This window comes from Typopeltis vanoorti, chromosome 5, assembly GCF_054136105.1.
Source record: "Typopeltis vanoorti isolate ZY-2024b chromosome 5, IOZ_Tvanoo_1.0, whole genome shotgun sequence".
Taxonomy (NCBI): Eukaryota; Metazoa; Arthropoda; class Arachnida; order Uropygi; family Thelyphonidae; genus Typopeltis; species Typopeltis vanoorti.
This window is the reverse complement of record NC_143553.1, coordinates 61472623-61494081: the sequence shown is the minus strand read 5'-3', so window position 1 is coordinate 61494081 and position 21459 is coordinate 61472623. Positions and strand designations below refer to the sequence as shown.

The 21459-nt window shown below is 34.9% G+C and overlaps 1 protein-coding gene across 4 annotated transcripts in view; it reads right to left on the bottom strand.

The window, feature by feature from the left end:
- Positions 1-21459, bottom strand: part of LOC150106466 (G protein-coupled receptor kinase 2-like) — a 550841-nt gene that overhangs the window by 85455 nt on the left and 443927 nt on the right. For all 4 annotated transcript variants that reach the window (XM_090392458.1, XM_090392461.1, XM_090392459.1 and 1 more), the window contains 2 exons: positions 10144-10287; positions 4309-4446 (listed from right to left, as the gene is read on the bottom strand). In XM_090392458.1, the coding sequence (XP_090248584.1) occupies positions 4309-4446; positions 10144-10287 (282 nt within the window). The remainder of the gene's footprint in view (positions 1-4308; positions 4447-10143; positions 10288-21459) is intronic.

The window sequence follows — 21459 nt, the reverse complement described above, 5'->3', positions numbered from 1 at the left end:
TTTGAACTTTTGCAGTTAATTCTAAAATGTAGTCGCGAGAACTCAGTTCCAAATATTGTAATACTACTGTGAATTTTCCTCACAATTGCTGTAAGTGTTGCAAAGAGGAGTTTTTCTAAAACTCCTCTTGTTGTGAGAGGAGTTTTTCTAAATAAAATAGATTAAGAATTACCTACATTACTATGAAATAGACTTTGCAATGTCATCGAAGATTTTGCTAACAGAAAAGCAAGAAAAATAACATTTTAGAATGTTGGAATTCAAGTTTTACTTCAAAAATAAACATAGTGTTTTAATTTATTTCCCTATACGTCATTTTGACTTTTTGTAGTATTTCTGGTGTGTACTGAGAGGGGCAGCAAACTCAGGGATCGCCCCGGGCAACAAAATATCTAGCTACACCACCGTGTGTATGTGATTTGTCATGAAAACAATTTTTAATATGAAATCAAGAAAATTAAAATCTGGATGTGTGTGTGTGTGTATCTACTTTTATGCATTTTGCCAAATGGCCTGTTATGTTAGTCAAGTAACTTGTCTTATAAACCCTAATTCTGGTAATGATACAGTACTTTGTCTCAGAGCCGGTGCTAGGGTCTTTGACACCCGCATGCAATTTCTATCTAAGCGCTCCTGTAACGATCCGGGAGTGTGTGGTTCTTTTACGATAATAAAAATTTATATTATTTGAAATTTCTTAAATAAATTTTGACAGAACAGCCACACGTTGGTTCGCTAAATGTAATGAACCGGGAGTGTTGACAAGGGAGGGTAATTGTTAAAAATCCGTATATTCAAAAAATTCTCAAAAGTTAAAGCAAATTTTGATAAAGCCACTTCACTTTAATCATTGAATATAATGATACAGAGATTATAGCCTTCTCACCGACCCGAATCGCTAAAAAAATTAAAATGAATTTCAATTAAAGTTAAAATTTATTTGAACTAAAGTTTAAAAAATTCTTGCATTTTACAAGTTACTAAATTCTTAGTAACTTGTAATAATAATTTTTATAAGTGGAACTATCTTTTAGAAAAATAAAAGAAACTCGAGATAGATGAGAAAATAAGAAAAGAATTCAGAAATAATTAGAACATTTAATATAAGTATTCAAAAAATGACATAAATATACTTCAATTTTTTTTTATTAAAATTTTAAGGTTTTTGATTTCATATTCACAAAATTAGAAATAATGGTCTCAACGTCTAATTCCGCATATATATCATTTTCAATAGCTATTAATGCCAAGCTAACAAGCCTTTTTTGTGACATACTTGTTCTTAAGTAGGTTTTAATCAATTTCAACTTAGAAAAGGAACATTCACCGCTTGCTTCACTAACAGTTAAGGTTAATAGTATTCTTAAAGCAACAATTGAAAAGTTAGGGAAAAATAAATTATTGAACACAATAAAATTAAGAATATCGAAAGGGCTTTTGAATATTTAAATTATCCTTCCAAAAAATATCCCGGAAAGCACATATCTCGTCATATAGTTCTATTGCATTTACGTTTTTATTGTCGCAGTCCTTCAAGAGAATCTCTAAATCGTCACAAATTTGTAGTAATCTATACAAGAAATTGAAATTATCATATCGTTTAGATGTTCAAAACGTTCTATTAACGAACACATTGCAACGTCTAGAAGCGTATAAAACACATCACTCTAAATTTATCTTCTGGCGATTGTGGCATTTCGTCATGATGCTCGTAGTCAAATTGTCGTGTCTTCTTTCGTCGTTGAACTTCCGTACCAGTTTTATATTCTTGTTCTCCGTCCACCTCTTCACTCAGTTATTTTGCTGTCTTTAGAACTTTTTTAAAATTTGTATCTGATCAATACTCTTGTAAGAATATTTTTAAGTTTTCGATAGATTCTAAAGTAAGTGTAATGTTCATATTTTTGTCTTGAAGCATTTTACTCTAATTTTACTTTCCCATCGCGTTTCTGATGGTTGTTTCAATGTTAATTTTTTTTACGAACTTTAAAAGGATTGCCCAACGTTTGTAAGAGAATGAAAAGAATTGTATATTTCTTGAATAATTGCAAAGAAACTAATTGTATCTGCATTCACTTTGGCTGCATCGTTAATGATTAAATTTAGAGTATGAGCAGCACATGGCACGTAAAAAGCTAGAGGATTTTTGTTCAAAAGCAAATTTTGGAGCCCATATTTGCCTCATTGTCCTACCCTTAACCTCGCATGTCTTCAATGGGAATGTTCCATTTTTCCAGTTGTTCCATTATTGTTACACATAAACCACGTCCTGTGAAATCTGATATATCTGCAAAACCTAAAACGTTTTCCCTGATCTTGACAATTCCATTGTCACAGGAAACAAAGCGAATAATAATGGTCATTTGTTCTGTTTTACTTGCATCATGTGTGCAGTCTAAAATTATGGAATAATATTTAGATTTTCGAATTGATAATAAAATTGTATCCCTGATTGCGTTTACTTAAAGTTTCCAATATTTCATTTTGACTATCTTTACTCAAATAGTGTACTAAACTGTTTCGTTGTAGGGCCCTTTCAACATGATTTTCTATAATGGGATCAAACTTCCCAAACAGTTCGGCTAACTTTAAAAAATTGCCATTATTTCTTTCATAAAATTGATCAGATGATCGCGAAAAGCTAAATTTCGGCTACCAAGGAATTTTATAATTTCAATCAAGCATTCTAAAACACTTATCCAATGTTTCTTTTTCATTTCATACATGCTTTGAGTCTGGAAATCAATAGTAGTTTTGTTTTTTTAAATTTTTATCAAGTTCCTTCCATTTTAAGAAATTTTTCATGTGAGTTAAACTAGTCTCATGTCTATGTAAAGTTGTACTTACATTTCTCCAATCATTATAAACTTCTACAAGACTCAGTGGGTGATTCAGTTGATTCAGTAGGTGTGACCAGTTTGCAACAAAAGCAAAAAACATAATTTAAAGTTTCGGAATAAATGAGCCATGTTCTTGGCACGAGCTCCCGTTTTCCATTTTTCTATTATAATATGTGTCACCAAATTTACGACTATACGTATCTCTGGGATATAATATATTTTTATTTTGAACAGGCCCCATTACAATTAAAACAACTCGTAATTTTTCATCAATATTTCCCCATTCACCTGGATCTTCTAAATTCACAGAGACTAACAATGTGTTAGGTCAACTACAACTAAATCTTGTTGTAGTTGACTAAATCCTAACTATTTTTCACTTAAATCATGTTCAATTATCTTGTTCAATAGTTGCAATAGTATCTTCATGCAAACTAGATGATGTGCATGGTTCTTCAACTCTGATTTCTGATGTATCGAGTTGGTTACAATCTGCATCAGAATATTTTAATATTTTAACAAATTTATTAAGAGCCCCAGTTTGTTTCTTAATATCTGCTTCTTTCGCAGCATGACGCTTATGATTTTGTGCACCGGATAACTTTTTTTAAATTTTTGATTCCATTTCTATTTTATACCCACAAGAAATTATTACACAACACGACACAGACGAAATAATAGTCCGCACTGCACTACTGTCAGTAGCCTATTGAGATGCGTACCATATGACTGGTTAACTAGCAACAAATGTTTTGCACGAAAATTCGTTTCTGCGCATAAAAACTGTTCACCGTTTCACTTTAGATAGACTGCGGTAGACACAACATTCTGCAGGCAAGCATTTAGCCTGCTCTAGCTGCAAAATTGTAAACAGCCAGCTGATCAAAGAGGTGGCAATATACATTTTTTTTCCAATTTTTATTAGTTGTATACGGGTCATTTATTTTAATATTGATCATTCTAAGAATTTTTTTGTTTTTATGATAAAAATTTTGTTTCTTAAAAATTAACTTATGAACCATTCCCTGGTGGCGGTGCTCGCATGCTCTGCATGCCCGCTTCCACCGGCCCTGCTTAGTCTCATCACCATAGTTTGCTGTATCCATTAACACATGAATTATTTGGCTAGTCTTTCTGATTGTTTTGCAAAAGGGGAAAACAATACTGTTAAAAGATATATTTAAGCTACCTCTGGCTGAAAAGGCCTTAAAAGGTTTCTCAAAAAGTGGACTGGAACCCAATCCTCACTATGCTTACAGCATTATGAAGGCACTATACAAGTTCTCAGCATGTAACTGATTTATGATAAACAGAGAAGGGCACATCTTTCCTGAAGCATATGCACTCTGCGTAATATGAGTCACTCCAATTATAATAAGATTATGGATGCAGAATTAGAAAATTCATCGTCTTCTTATATTATTAAAATGAAAATCATACATAATGGGAAAGAGAATTAAATAATTACCTCATTTTGCCAAGGTATTGAAATGCTTCCCATATTGAACTTGCTATAGAAAGTGTCATCACTGGCATCTAAATTTACACCTTTAACAGTAGAAAACTGTTCAATGTCCAAAACATCTTTTGCATAAACTGCATGTGGCTATCAAGTAAAAATTAATGAGCACAAAATTATTTTAAATTCAGAATTAAATCATATGATACTACAGAAAAGAGAACTGTTATTTTTATTTTACAATTATGCAAATTTTAGCAATTCTTGAAATTCATACCAAGAATATTCGTACAAACTAGATTGTAAAGAGAGCCTATTAAAATGGACTGGAAATTTAAAAAATGAGAAATATTTTTGGTGATCTAATTTTCTTTTCTTTTTTTAGTTATCCACATTGAGACTTTACCTTTTAGAAAATTAATTTTCAGTTAAATTACTTTAGTTGAAGTGATTTCAGTAGTCAGTTTTGAGAAAACATGCTAAACCTTTTCAGGAAATGTTATTTACATTACAGTCTACTCTACTACAATCTGTAGTAGAGTTAATTGCTCTTAAACAAAAAGGGAAGTAATGAAATTATTTCATGCTAAATTTTATTATTTATTTAAGCTGTAGTGAAACATATATGAAAGAAATAATATAATTTCTTGTTAAAGTAAAATATACTGTTCGATTCTATGAAAATATTGCTAGAACTTTTCAAATCCAGAGTATAGTTAAAATATTGCAATACACTGCCTTATTTTTATATACTAAAGGAGGAGGTGAAAGCTTCTACTACTGAGCTGCACAAAGTGTTTCAAGATATGGAGAGCTAATAATAAACTTTTTTTTTAATTATAAAAGTTAGCAATAAATGTTTCTTTATGAAAGCTGTGTTCTGAAGTGACTTTAAATGATTTCTCTTACTTTCAAGTGTAAAAATAAGAAAACTGTTATTCCTACAAATGCAGTTATTGAACGTGGAGAGGGAAAGAAAGAATTAGTACTACAGTAGTATTACCTTATACTCCTGTGGATTCTTGTGATGATTCATGAATGAGATTTGTCTACTTGGCTGGTCAGGCCAAGGTTACCTGAAGGAAATTTTTCCACTATTTGGCAAGCAAGAGAAAGAATAACTATGGCAGGGTGACAATGATGGTTAGTCATGGCAGCAGAAGTTGCAAAGGATATAGTGAAATTATTGAATGAGCACTTTATCAGTGTATATCATACTGGTGTAAATGATGCAGTGTCAAGTAGGAGAATTGGAAGTGAAAAAAAATCAGAGGTGTATCAGGTGTTTACTTAGATGTTAATAATGCAGTGGGAATGGATGACATATTACCATGTATTCATAAGGAATGTGCACAACAGTTAGCTATGCCCTTGACCTAGTTATTTACTGAAAATCTCACAGTGGGTAGGATTCCTAAGGCATGGAAAGAAGGCAAAATAATACCAGTTCCACAAGCATGGTTCCAGGACAGAATTTTCCAATTATAGACCAGCCTGTATAACTGCAGTTGTATTCAAGGTGTTGGAGAGATTGATTGGAGAGACAGGATTGGGTTGATGGACATAGCATTCTTTATGATGGTGAGCATGGATTTATAAAGGGTAGGTCTTGTTTTAGTAATTTACTTACATTTTATGATAAGGTAATGAGTGTGTTAGATAAGGAAGAATCATATACAGCAGTATTCTTGAATTTTGCAAAAGTGTTTAATAGATTACCACATGATAAGTTGGTGTACTGGTGTACAAGCTTAAAAGCTGCAGAGGATGAGAATGGATGGTATACTGGTTAGATGGATCAGAGATTGACTGTCTGAACGATACCAGCAAGTTGTGTAAGATGGCGTTTCACAAGAATCCCCAGAGTTCTGTTCGTGGGTCCCTGCTGTTTAACTTGTTTGTAAATGATATATCATGTGGACTGATTGGGGGATTTTCAATTGTTTGCTGATGATGCAAAGTTGGGGAGAATTATAAGTAGCACTGCTGATGTTAATTCCCTTCAGTAAGATCTGAATAGACTTTTGAATTGGACAAAAGAGTGGGATTGTAGTTTTAATATTAATAAGTGCAAGGCATTGCATTTTGGATTGCAGAAATATAAGGCTGTGTACTATATTGATGGTGCAGTACTGCAAGAAATGGATGAGATTTGAGACTTGGGAGTGATGGTTGACAGTAGACTAAAGTTTAGAGGTCATCTGCAAGTGTTGCAAAGGCAGCACATCACAGTACTGCTATGATAGGAAGTACTCTAGCATTTAGGATAAGGAAGTGGTTGTGGCACTGTAAAAAAAGCACTGGTCAGACTACACTTGGACTATTGGACTCAAATTTGGTCACCTGCTTCCAGTGTGATATATAAACATTGCAGAGGGTCCAGAGATGAGTGATTAAGACAATATCAGAACTTTGGAATGCTGGCTATGGAGAGCAGTTGAAGAAATGTGGATTGCAGAGTTTGGTGGATAAGAGAAAAAGAGGTGATATGATAGAGACATTTAAGTTAGTGAAAGGATTTTATTGGATTATAAAAAGAGTAGAAGGCAAGAAGGGATAAATCAGGCCATCCCTGGAAATTATGTAAGATGTGGTGAAGATGGATGTGAGGAGTAGATTTTTTAAATGGAGAATTGTCAGTGAATTGAACACATTACTAGAATATGTTGTTAATGCAATGAGTGTTAAGGAATGTTTACACATCACACTGAAAACCAGGTGACCAAATTTGAGTCCAATAGTCCAAGTGTGGTCTGACCAGTGCTTTTTACAGTGGCACAACAACTTCCTTATCCTAAATGTTAGAGTACTTCTTAGCATCACAGTGCTGCTGTGATAAGATATGATAAGATTTTAAGATGTGGTATGATAAATATGCTGTTAGTTGAATGAACCTCCCACAATGAGTCTGCTGACTCCATGGAGGGTGCAATAATAATAATAATAATAATAATAATAATAGTATCAGATCCGCATTATCCTCTTTTTATGCAGCTCTTGCTTGAAAATATTGGATTAATGGATGAATATCCATTAATCCATTAATCGCATGTAATTAATTCTCCTAACTGGGGATGCAGATATAGCTTATTTTAGGCACCCTTTGACTAATTCAAATGCACTGTTGATTGTTCTACCTTGCAGTTTCTCATGTGAATGTACCACCTCAAGTTACCTTCTTTATTATAATAACCTGTCTTATAGTTTCACATGTGTTCCTTGTTAGTCAAAACTCTTATATGGAGTCACTTCCGAAATCAGGCTCACGATCCCTCTTGCTGAGTGTTATTATGCGACACCCCCAAGGAGTCCAAGGGTTCACAGCAGGAGGATACTCCACATAACTTATCATCTCTGCGACTAATCCTATATCTATACACAATGATCTACTGCCAACTAATAATATTTTTGTCTGTAAACTGAGTATGTTCTCTGGCTGTATGTGAAAATTAAAAAAAAATCAAGTTTATGTTGGTGGGAGTTGGGAACTCTGCTACCACTGTATGAGACCGGCTAACTCGCCGTTAATTTAAAAAAGTACATATAAAGATTCCTTTAGGGTTTCCTCATGAAGAGAAACAAACCCAAGTCTTTTCCAGTTGAAGGGCACAATATCTCATCACTCTTCCCATTGAGGTAAAGAGGTGGGATGCAATTACTACATTCAATGCTCTGGTATTGCAGGTCCCTTCCATTACATGCTGTTTAAAGTAGTTATCCATGAGTAATTCTATAAATTCATTTTCCATCATTTTGCATGCTTTCTCTGCTCTCCAATCTTATATCCCATAGTTGAAATACCCATAATAACAGTTCTAATTGTACCCATAAAATTTATCTGTCTATGCTCTTCATAGTAGTCCTTTTCAGATGATCATGGTCTAGCAGAACTGAATCATATTTTGTCCTGTTAACCTCTATCTCATACCAAACAGCCTCAAACCCATTTCCTGTAGTATTGATTCTTCTTGGCATTAAAACCATTAAAAAAAAATCTAATGGCACCATAAATAGAGCATATCATACACATTTTGAATTTAGTATTATTTTGTAAAGGAGAATTTATGTTCTTGTTATTTGTGCATTTTTCTTTATAATTGCAGGACTTAAAATGATTTAATTCACTACTTATATCAAAGCTTTATAACTGACATCATTAGTTAGAAATTTTACTCACCGATATAGGCAAAAGTCTGCTTATGTTGGTGGGTAAAGCTGGTATAGTGCATGTAAAGAACTATTTCTCATTATGGTTAAACACAATTAAGAGTCTTGTACATTAACAAGAGTAGGAAACACATATATTGCTTCTTCTTTCTTTATTTTTTCTTGCAAAGGATTGGGTGTCACATGATAAGTTGATATTTAAGTTGCAATGCATGGGATTAAATATCAGATTAATGAAGTAGATTGGAAATTGGATGTCTACTCAATATCAGAGTTGCATATGAGGGAGCGGTATCAGGAAGAAGGTCATAAGTGAAATTCCCAGTACTGGGACTTTTGCTTTTTAATCTTTATGTCAATGATATTGTCCCTGGGTTGCAAGGAGATATTCAGTTATCTGCAGATGGTGTGAAACTTAGGAGGATTAATAATAATAGTGCAGATGTTTTGACTCTTCAAGAGTATTTGAATATGCTGGAAATGTGGCTAAATGAATGGAGATAACAGTTTAATACATCTAAATGTAAGGTCTTGAAATTTCGGATCCACAGATGAGACACTGCATACACTACTGGTGTGTAGTGTCTCATCTGTGGATCTGTGAAGCTGTTGATATGAATTTAATGTTTCAGACACATATTGCAAAAGTTGCCTTCAGGCAACTCAGAGGACTACTGCAATACTAAGACTTGGACCAGTAGAGGTAAAAGAATGGTGTTTTATTGTATAAATGACACATCACATCTGAACTATTGTGCCCTGATCTAATTATCTGGATTTGAAGAGGATATATTAACCCTGGAGAAGTTAGAGGCAGATAACCAAACCGATATCAGGACTCTGCAATGTTAGTTATGAGGACACTGAGGGCATGTAAACTAGTTTGGTGGATAGATGATAAAGGGATGACATGACTGAGACATTTAAACTGTTGCGAGGTATTTACAGGCTTGGCACAGGAAGTATTTTTCATCTAAGTACAAGGGGAAGGAGCAAGGACAAAAGGATGGTGAAAAGTGGATTTTTTGCATGGAGGGTGGTTGTACCATGGAATTCATTGCCTGATAGTGGTGAGTTTGCAGAAGGTAAATAGGTGTAAGGAGTGGTATAATACTTTGTTCTGTATGAGATGGGTCTTCTGTGATGAGTCTTATGACTCTATGGTGGTCTGGAATAATAATAAATTAAAAATTTTCAGGTTGCCATTCAAATTTCAATAAACTTGCAGTTCTTTTCCACATTATTTTTGAAAGTGACATTTTGAGAGATTACCATACTAAAACCACTAATGTTATGTTTCTCATATTGATGTTGCCTCCGCCATTTGCTATAACCTGTAAAACTGCAAGCAAAGCACTAAATTAATTTGTTTCAATCCACTTAGCTATAAAAATCCAGTACTTTGTACTAGTTCAAGTAACTGTACTGTCTAGACAGTAGGCACTCTAAACAAATATGCTTCAATTTGTGACATCAGCATCATTTTGTTCATGTGCCACAGGCTAAAAGTAAGTAACTAGTGTATTAAGTTAAAATGGGTTAGAGTAATATTGGAGTAGGGACATTAGAGAAATTATGAAATAAAATAAGTAACAGGTATACTTTATTATATAATTGGTTTTAAAAAAAAATAAAAAAATTTCAGGTAACATCTGTGCAACCATTATAATTACTTACATCTGGTACAAAAGGAGGATCTAACATGCCAGCCTCTAACCTTTTCCAGTTCAAGCATTTAAAGAAGTCATGTGCTTTAACTTCGCATGCCCCATATTTTCCATTATTACATCCTAATCTTTCTTTAGGATTTTTTTCAAGAAGCTGAAAATGAATTAATATAAAATTAAGAAAAAACAAAAGAAAATTTGATAAAAATTTTTATGAGTTTACAGTAATGATCATAAACAGTTATATTTTACTTAATTATTAACAATTTACCATACAAAAGCACCTACAAGACCTCGTGATAATTTCCATGCTGCTAGGTCTAGAGAAGAATGACCATAAAGTTCTAGCTACCAACAAGAGAAGCTTTTTTCAGCTAAATCTAAAGGTAGTCAAGGATTGATGTACAAAGTAGGGTTTCTACCCAGGAAAAAACTCAGAGTTTAATCTTGCAACTAAGCAAAATTGACTCAAGCAGTCAAGAGATTTCTACCAAAACACATTATTACAATAGTCAATGCATATCATCCAGATAACACAGATATCAATACAGAACTAATTAAGCAACTAAATCAAACAATCAAACTAAATCAAACAATCAAATACAAAGATCCTTTTATGAGATCTAAATGCCAAAAGCCCAACTTGGGGCTCTCCACATCTAGATCGGAAAGAAGCACAAACAGAAGACATAACTGATGATCTAAACCTTGGGATCATAAACAACAAGCAAAATACATACCTGTCAAAAACAACAGGCACAGAATCAGCATCAGACATCACAGCAGTAGATTATGAAACTGCAAGTCTTACCCAGTGGAAAATAATAAAGAATGCCATCAGTGATCATAAACCTATTATCACTATCATTAATTTGCAGTTAGACCAAAATCCATAGACAAATAAATTTTGGAACTTCAGAAAAGCAATTGGCCTAAATACACACAACTACTAGAAACACATTGCACTGGTACACCCACTAGTATAAAGATCTTGATCAGCAACTACTAGAATTAAGCCGGCCTGGTTGGCCGAGGGGTTAGTGTATCCGCTCTCCAGCCAAAAGGCTGCGGGTTCGAATCCCACCGTGGGCATGGATGTTTGTGATTGCCTGTGAAAATACTAGTGGTGGTGGTGGTAGATGGCGTTGATGTAGATGATGAAGGTAGTTGCAGCTGGTGGAGTAGTGGAGACAGAGAGCTGTAGAGTAGGTGCCCTCCCTTGATGAGTCTTTGGACTCCTTGGAGGTGTTACATAATAATAATAATAATAAACATACAGAGAGCTACAAAAAAATTCAATTCCCAGAAGACCCAGGAAAAACAATTGGGTTCCATTTTGGAGTGATTATAATATCAATGCTATGATCACTGAAAAAGATAATACGAACAGTTAAAAAAAAACAATACAGAAGACAACAGAAGGAAGTTAAAAGAATTAACTCAAAACACAGAAGATGAAATTTCTAACTGCAAATAAAAAAAATTGGGAAAAATTCTGCAATAGATTAGATCCAAGAAAAGACTCACAACACTGGAATATCATCAGATTACTAAATAACACAACACTTCCGGATACTGATCATTCTTCAAACACAATCTTCTCAGGAACTAATACAGCAGCAACAAACAAACAGATGGTAAATATGCTAGTGTTAGATACTGAATGCAGAGCTTTACAAGTAAATTCTTTATTCAGGATTTAACATAATAAATTACTACTAATTAAGGAGATATCTGCACATCAGCTAGTAATTATAAAGTGTTGTTTTATGTTTTGTAATAATGTATAGTCCATGTGTGCGATATAGTGAGAGTTATTGTTAGGTTATTTGTAATTCCCAAGTAAGCTGTCTAGTACTTTGCGAAATTCTGAGAAAAGTTTATAACAGTAATCCGGAATAATCGCGTATAATCGGTATGAGTCGAGCATAGCGATGGAGGCTATACCTACGCAGAAATATGACATCAGAGCGCCTTCCTAGAATAATGTAACCGGACAGGTTAGCGAGAGTGTAGGATCACCCAAGGGGCATGAACGATGGGGTTCGTGGGTGAAAACCGCATTGAATAGAGGGCGCCTGAATAGGGCGAATAAAAGACGAAGCACGCCGTTTTAGGGAGCCTTTTGACCTTTTGATCTTCGAGTGCCGGATTTGAGTTTTAGGGGGAGTTGGTCGGAGGATTCATGAGAGAGAGCAGTGGGTCTTCTACGGTAATGACGGACGGCAGGTTCTTTTCTTGAGAATGCTTGAAGATTTTCAAGCAGAGCTGATCGCGATATGACGGCCCATGTGGAATCGAGCCTTAGCAGAATGTCCCATTGGAGAAAGTTTCCTGCAGAGCGGTAGACAGCACGCAACAGTCGGAAACGATTAGAAGAAAAAGCGTAGTACATCGCCAGGTGCAAAGACAGCCGAAGAATATGCAGTGCGGTAATCCAGACCTACATGAAATGAAGGCATGAAATCTGAAAGGATCCGGTAATGTAAGAGTTTTCATTCTGTGTTAAAAATTTGTTTAGAAGAACAAGAAATTTGTGTGTGTTGTAACTAAAGGACACTAGTAGAACTTTCAGTGAGAATTTGACTGAATTAATTAAGCCTTTGTGGAACAAAGAAGAGTTGTTAAATAGGCAGTGATTTGTGAATGGCTAGACGTGCTTAAATGAAATTTAGAATTAAGGTAATCATTTATAGAGTATTAATGAAAGTGTTCAATAAGTATTCTGTGAGTAATTTGTGAAAGGAGTTATATAGTAGTAGTATTATGCTTAAACCTAATCCTTTCATAATTGAAGGATTTAATTTGCTCTGATTCATTGTGATTTAGTATAACCCTTAACTTAGAGTGAATTTTGATCCATTGAGTATTTAAACTTAAATAACTGTAAAATGTTTTATGTTTTTTCAATAATGCTTTGTACCTTATACCTGAGTTATGCCTGATTACGAATTCAAACCACCACTTATGAAATTGAACCTTTTTGGCGGGAAGGAATTTAGATATAATTGTTTAAGTGAGATTCGGTCTACGACTGCTAACTGAATCTGCACAGCGCTAGCGTAAGATAAATTATTGTGTGTATCCTTTTTAGTTTTGAATTATTTCCCTGAACAAGAGTCTCTTCTGTTATAGGATATTGGCTGGCGCAGCAAAATATAAATTTTGCCAATATCCGAAGAGGAAATAAATCTGAATTAGTATTTTAGGAGCACGACAATAGATTAGAAGGAAAGTTATTATAGAGGTAGAATAAGATATAATATAGAGAGATAGCGACGTAACAATAGAGTAGCCGGTAGGACTTTGATTGTACAAAGTTTTGAGTAAGCAAAAGGATAGATTCTAGAGACAGTAAATTAATGTATAATAAGATTGAACTTACGAGTTACGAAATAACATTATATGAAAGTAAGGATATAACAATAATCCAGCTGACAAATTACAGATATAACAATGGCGTAGCCGACAGGATGTGATTAGGGGCCCTAGAATTAAAGTTGACACCTCCTTAATCACTGTAAGTTGGTTTTTGATATCGTATCAGGCAATCAGGCATTTATTGGAATAATTAAAATTTAAGAAGATTACATTGTGTTGAATTGTAAGATGAATGCAGATATGTCCCTACCTACAAGCTCAGAGTTAGATGACTCAGAGTTTTTTAGAACGATTAATCTCCAACAGGTATTCCCTCAGTTTTCGGGTGATGAATCTGATGACGTGATTGTATTCTTCGAGTACATTGAGGAATTGAGAAGAATTGGTCGGTGGAGTGAATTCCAACTGCTCATTCTGCTATGCAGCAAGCTAGTTGGAAAGGCTAAGACCTATTTCCATTCCTCACTGGTTCTGAAAGACACCCAGAGTTATGTAAAATTTAAAGAAGTCCTTATTTCACAGTTCTCAAGGGTAAAGAACCTGGGACCGAATATGTGGAAGCTCCAAAGAATGGTACAGAAGGACAAAGAAAGCGTATCCAATTATCATCGGCTGTTAGATCTTGCTAACACACAAAGTGTTTCGGACAATGACAGGCACCATCTGAACTGGGCCGTCTTCCAGCACTTTAGGGCAGGATTGAAACAAGATCTTAAGGAGACAACATACGGAAAGGATATATCAAATATTGAGGAATGTTTGCTTGCTGTAAAAGAAAAGGAACAGATGCTCAGAGACGTTTGTCCCGCATCTAATGCCAGCTATGTTAACGTAATTAAAGAGGTGAATAATTTCGCTAGCGAGAATAAAACTGAGAAGGAATTTAGCACAAGCAAAGGAAAGACTAATGATCAAAGGGATAGTGAAAGAGAAATGTAGTCAATGTTGGTCAAGTGACCAAAAATGAATTGAACATCCCAAAACAAGTAGGGCTATCAAATATGGAAGAAGTACGTTCTATAATTAAGCAAGAAGTTGAACGACTTCAACAGCCCGTAATGGACCGTCTTGATGCTGTACTGAAACAGCTGGCGGAAGTCACAGATAAGACTTCAAGATCATCTATCCCTCAACCGGAGAAAACTAATGAATTAATTAGACTAGAAATAGAAAGACTTCAACAGCCTATGTTGAACCGTCTGGAAGAAGTAATGCAAAGGGTGGCGGCAGTGTCAGAATGGAAACCCGAGGTGTCTTTACTTCAATCGCAGAGAAATAATGAGCAAGGAGACAGAAGGGAGCCTCCTAGATGTTTTAATTGTAACAAGAATGGGTATTTAGCTCGTAATTGTTTTAGTAACAGGAGACCCTCCATGAGAAATAATAGAAATGAGTCGAAGTTTGGGCAAACTCGAAGGTAGACAAAGAAATCACGAACAATAAGGAAGAAATAAAATGATAATCAAGGGTAAGATTCAGGGAACACATTGTGACATGTTGTTAGATACTGGTTCCCAGGCCTCTGTCATAAAGGAAGATTATTTTCAAGGAATAAAATCCCGTGTATGGCGAGGCATTTCTAATCTAAGGAGACCGATCAGATTATCAGGGTTATCGACATCTAAAGTTTGTGCAACAAAAAGTGTTAGGGTAAAATTATACTTACCTGAGTTTAACATGTGTGTTTGGCAGGAATTGTTGGTCCTCCCTAGGACATCTCGCCCACACGTTCAGATAATTTTAGGAACTAACTTTCTAGAAAGGCACAAGTTCTCTTGCAACTTCTCTAGAAATGAGATAATCCTAATGGGAAATAAATGGTTCAGAAGAGGCAACGAAAATTTTAAGGTTAGAAATAGAAATGAGAGATCTCCTGAAGAAAGAATGCAGGGAAGAGGAAACGTCATGCCAATGGACAGAGTTAATGAAGTGTCTCCAGATGTCCAGACTGATTCTGAATTAGCTTCAACTTCAGAAGTGAACAGTCAATCTGAGACTTACCAAAAATCAAGTGTAAAATTAGCAAATGACCAAGGTGTTACAGAAGAAAATTTAGGGGAGGACTGTCCGAGAACAATCGGGGTAAACTACATTGAGATAGTTAATAGAACTAGAAATTCCTATAACAGGCCCAGACGGAACAAGTACAGAAAACATGAAGTTATTATACAACATCAACGGCAGTTTGATTATACAAACTTCCTCTGTTTTCTTTTTGTGCTTAGAAAAGCTATAAGTGGTTTGTTGTGTTGGAACTTAGCAATTGCTACAAAGGGTGCACACTTACTAACTGATTGTGCACGCTTTATGAGTAAAAATAATGGAGAATAAATAGGTCCAATACATTAAAAGAAGCACCGAATATACATCATGAGAATGAGCAAACTAAGTCATATCATGAGGAAACAATACAGTCTCATAAACCAAGATACGTACTAAGGCCCAGAAAGAATGGAAGGTTCATCCCCAGAAAATTGAGAGAGAGACAGAAGGGAGTTATTCTAGAAATTTAGAAAACAATCTTACAATAAGAGTTGCTTAAAGAAAATTTTATCTTACGAAAAATTTTTTTTGTAAGGGGAGACTTTTGTTAGATCCTGAATGCAGAGCTTTACAAGTAAATTCTTTATTCAGGATTTAACATAATAAATTACTACTAATTAAGGAGATATCTGCACATCAGCTAGTAATTATAAAGTGTTGTTTTATGTTTTGTAATAATGTATAGTCCATGTGTGCGATATAGTGAGAGTTATTGTTAGGTTATTTGTAATTCCCAAGTAAGCTGTCTAGTACTTTGCGAAATTCTGAGAAAAGTTTATAATAGTAATCCGGAATAATCGCATATAATCGGTATGAGTCGATCGTAGCGATGGAGGCTATACCTACGCAGAAATATGACATCAGAGCGCCTTCCTAGAATAATGTAACCGGACAGGTTAGCGAGAGTGTAGGATCACCCAAGGGGCATGAACGATGGGGTTCGTGGGTGAAAACCGCATTGAATAGAGGGCGCCCGAATAGGGCGAATAAAAGACGAAGCACGCTGTTTTAGGGAGCCTTTTGACCTTTGAGTGCTGGATTCGAGTTTTAGGGGGAGTTGGTCGGAGGATTCATGAGAGAGCGGTGGGTCTTCTACAGTAATGACGGATGGCAGGTTCTTTTCTTGAGAATACTTGAAGATTTTCAAGCAGAGCTGATCGCGATATGACGGCCCCTGTGGAATCGAGCCCTAGCAGAATGTCCCATTGGAGAAAGTTTCCTGCGAAGCGGTAGACAGCGCACAATAGTCGGAAACGATTAGAAGAAAAAGCGTAGTACATCGCCAGGCGCAAAGACAGCCGAAAAATATGCAGTACTGTAATCCAGACCTACATGAAATGAAGGCATGAAATCTGAAAGTATCCGGTAATGTAAGAGTTTTCGTTCTGTGTTAAAAATTTGTTTAGAAGAACAAGAAATTTGTGTGTGTTGTAACTAAAGGACACTAGTAGAACTTTCAGTGAGAATTTGACTGAATTAATTAAGCCTTTGTGGAACAAAGAAGAGTTGTTAAATAGGCAGTGATTTGTGAATGGCTAGACTTGCTTAAATGAAATTTAGAATTAAGGTAATCATTTATAGAGTATTAATGAAAGTGTTCAATAAGTATTCTGTGAGTAATTTGTGAAAGGAGTTATATAGTAGTAGTATTATGCTTAAACCTAATCCTTTCATAATTGAAGGATTTAATTTGCTCTGATTCATTGTGATTTAGTATAACCTTTAACTTAGAGTGCATTTTGATCCATTGAGTATTTAAACTTAAATAACTGTAAAATGTTTTATGTTTTTTCAATAAACATGCTTTGTACCTTATACCTGAGTTATGCCTGATTACGAATTCAAACCACCACTTATGAAATTGAACCTTTTTGGCGGGAAGGAATTTAGATATAATTGTTTAAGTGAGATTCGGTCTACGACTGCTAACTGAATCTGCACAGCGCTAGTGTGAGATAAATTATTGTGTGTATCCTTTTTAGTTTTGAATTATTTCCCTGAACAAGAGTCTCTTCTGTTATAGGATATTGGCTGGCGCAGCGAAATATAAATTTTGCCAATATCCGAAAAGGAAATAAATCTGAATTAGTATTTTAGGAGCACGACAATAGATTAGAAGGAAAGTTATTATAGAGGTAGAATAAGATATAATATAGAGAGATAGCAACGTAACAATAGCTTAGCCGGTAGGACTTTGATTGTACAAAGTTTTGAGTAAGCAAAAGGATAGATTCTAGAGACAGTAAATTAATGTATAATAAGATTGAACTTACAACTTACGAAATAACATTATATGAAAGTAAGGATATAACAATAATCCAGCCGACAAATTACAGATATAACACTAGCCAAACATTACTCTAAAGTAAGCAAACTGCAGTACAATAAAAAAGACAAAAAGCGCAAGAAAATTGCAAAACATCTGTTAATACAATTCAGAAAACCTATCCTTCTGAATACATCTTTATTCAGGACCTCGCAATGACAGAACTAGAAACAGCAATTAGTCAAATTGAACCTGACAAATCATCAGGAATTGATCTTATCTTTGGACACATGATTAAAAACACAGGGAAAATAGCCAAAAACTGCCTTCTGAAGATATTTAACACTTCCTGGAATACAGGCAAACTACCAAAACAAAACAAAACAAAAATCTGGAAAATTTCAGTCATTATACTCTTACTAAAACCTAGCAAAAACCCTAGTGACTATAAAAGCTACACACCAATAGCTTTGGCTAGCACACTCTGCAAACTAAATGAAAGAATAATACATATCAGACTTATGAACTGGCTCTTAGAAAATAACAAGATCAACTTCTACTAAACTGCACACAGGTCTCAAAACAGTACAGAAGATCAATTATTTTATCTGTGCCAATCAGTCATAGATGGCTTTCAAGAAAAACCACCATAGAAGACAACAACAATATTCTTGGCTCTTACAGCTGCCTTCAATTGCATTTGGAGACAAAAATTAATAAAAATTGCATATAATACTGGAATAAGGGGGGAATGCATTAATTTGGATTTCTGATTTCGTGAAAGGAAGAAAAATTAAAGTAAAAGTTAATGAAATTTATTCCAACATGCATCGAACTTGGGCTGGAGTCCCATAACGTTCTGTCTTAAGCCCACTCCAATTTCTCATCTATATGAACAATATCCATCCTCACATAACAAATGACACAAAAATAGCATGCTAAGCAGACGATATAGCAATCTGGCATATAAGCAGTAATCCTCAACAATCTGGAAAAGTCCTAAATAATTCATTAAAAGGTTTAGAAAGATTGGCAAAGGAACTTAAATTACAGATAAACCCAGAAAAAACAAAACTGAGCATCTTCTCTACTAATAGAAAAAATAGACATAATTTCAACCCTCAAATCAAAATATATAATACCAAAATAGAAAAAAAAAGTCTCCAAAATACTTAGGCCTAACCCTAGATACTTAACTGAGATTTACAACTCATATTACAAATATATCTAATAAAGCTCTTAAAAAGTTTAATATCATCAAAAGGCTTTGTGGAACAAAATGGGGTGCAAAACCAAAGATACTCAAAACTACATATACTGCACTCATATGACCCACTATGGAATATGCCTCATCAATCTGGGCTCCAGCTTCAATATTTGTCTGTATGCAGGATGAAAAACCCGAGTTTTCTCCCACAAACTCGGGTTTTTCATCCCGCATACAGACAAATCGGCCCTTCAGAACACACGCAATTTACAGACATAGCATACTAGTTGTGGTGGTGGTGGTGGAGAAGATGGGTGGTAGATGGTGTTGATGGAGATGATTCGCAGTAGAGGTTTGTTGTAGTGGTTGAGACATTTATAGCAGTTGAGACAGTTGCAGGTGTCCTTCTGCGATGAGTCTTCGGACTCCTTGGAGGTGTCAGGAATAATAATAATAACTAGCTCAAAAGTAAAACTTGATAGAGTACAATCAAGAGCAGCAAAAATTATTATAAGTGCAATCTCATCCACAAATAACTTTGTGGATGAGAAAGTGGACTTGTGAACGTGGATACTCAAAACTACATATACTGCACTCATATGACCCACTATGGAATATGCCTCATCAATCTGGGCTCCAGTTTCTACTAGCTCAAAAGTAAAACTTGATAGAGTACAATCAAGAGCAGCAAAAATTATTATAAGTGCAGTCTCATCCACAAATAATTTAAAAGCTCAGCAAGAATGTGGACTTCACATATTAGAAGACAGACAAAAACTCTCCACAGTTAAATTCACTAACAGGATCACATCTCACTCAGGACTTTCGGTGCCTGGACAAGAAAATCTAGACTAAAGAGATCATTCACTTTACAATACGATCATGAAATTAGAAAACAAATCAACTTAGAACACCTATCCATTGAAATAAGCAAAGAGCCAGTCCTTTCCACTATTCTACCAAAAAACACAATGATAAACTTAAACCTCCTAGAACCTTGTTAAAAAAAGGATTCACAGGAAGAAAATAAAAGAAAAGGACTTGACACTATACATCACTTAAATAATCTAAACCATGTCATTGCCTTCACTGATGGAACATCTGATGAAGCATTCAACCAAGGAGGTTCAGAGGTTTTTCTAACTGTACCTGGAGGCAAGGAAATGCAAATCAAAACCAGAACTGCAAAATAGCTTCAAACTTCACTTGTGAATTAACAGCCATACAAACAGCTTTCGAGTTCTATATTTCTAATCCAGTAATAAACATTACAGAAGGAATAACCATCTACAGCAACTCTAAATCACACAGGAAATTCATGAACAACTAACAACATTAAATTTGAAAAATAAGAACTGTATACCACAATGGATACCAGTCCATGTAAATATTGAAGGCAATGAAAGAGCAGACAGCCTAGCCAAAGAAGCAAGACATTTATCTCAAAAATTACACCCACTATCACTAACTGATACTAACTCAGTTGTGTTGCAAAAAATAAGATTGGTAAAATAAACACTCAAGAAGAAGAATGAAATCAGTGAAATTAATGAAAATAGAGAAATAACCACATCATCACCAGACTAAGGATGGAACATTTTAAAGGCACGAAAATTCAGCTAGACAGTAGTAGGAGCTATGAAGCATGCAAGAACTGTCCAGGAGTTGAACTAACACCTGCCCATATTTATTCTTGTCCAGCAATTGCTGCTGCTACTCTACAGAAAACTGACAGTAACCCTAGATAAAAGCTCTACTCCATCAATATTCAACAGATTGCCAACAGTTCTACAGTTCCACGGTTATATCTAGAAGCTCTTCAATGGGCTCGACAACAACAACAAGCAAAATTGACTAGAAAACACACACACACACACACACACAAACTTCCCATATTTATGTTGAGAACAGCTTAGGTGTTGTTGATTGTTATTAACAGTGCTTCACAGTATAAATAAACACTAAGAGAGGACAAAATGATTCATTGAAATTACTAATATTTCACTGGTTTTCTACACAGCATCTTTACAGCACAAATTATAACTGTGTCAAGCACACAGGCACTCAACTAAATCATTAGAAACAATTCAAATTGTAATTGAAATGAAACTGATGTCCTAACATAATGCTCTCTATGGACTGGACAACTACAAGTTTTAGAGAAGTCAGGTTATCTGGTCTCAAAATGACGATCTCTGATCTTTGGCAAATTAATGCAGCCACACTTGAAGTTGAGAAGTGTTTCATAGCCAGTGCTGACTCTAACAACAGTCTGTTAGACCTGCAGTGACAATGCTCTGGATACTCCTTAACAGAGAATTAAATGCAAGAAGACATTGGTATTAATAGTAACCAGAGCATTGTCTGCCGGTCTCAACTTGCTATATACAGATAACCACTGATGTAATTTTTGTGTTCTTCAAGGCAAT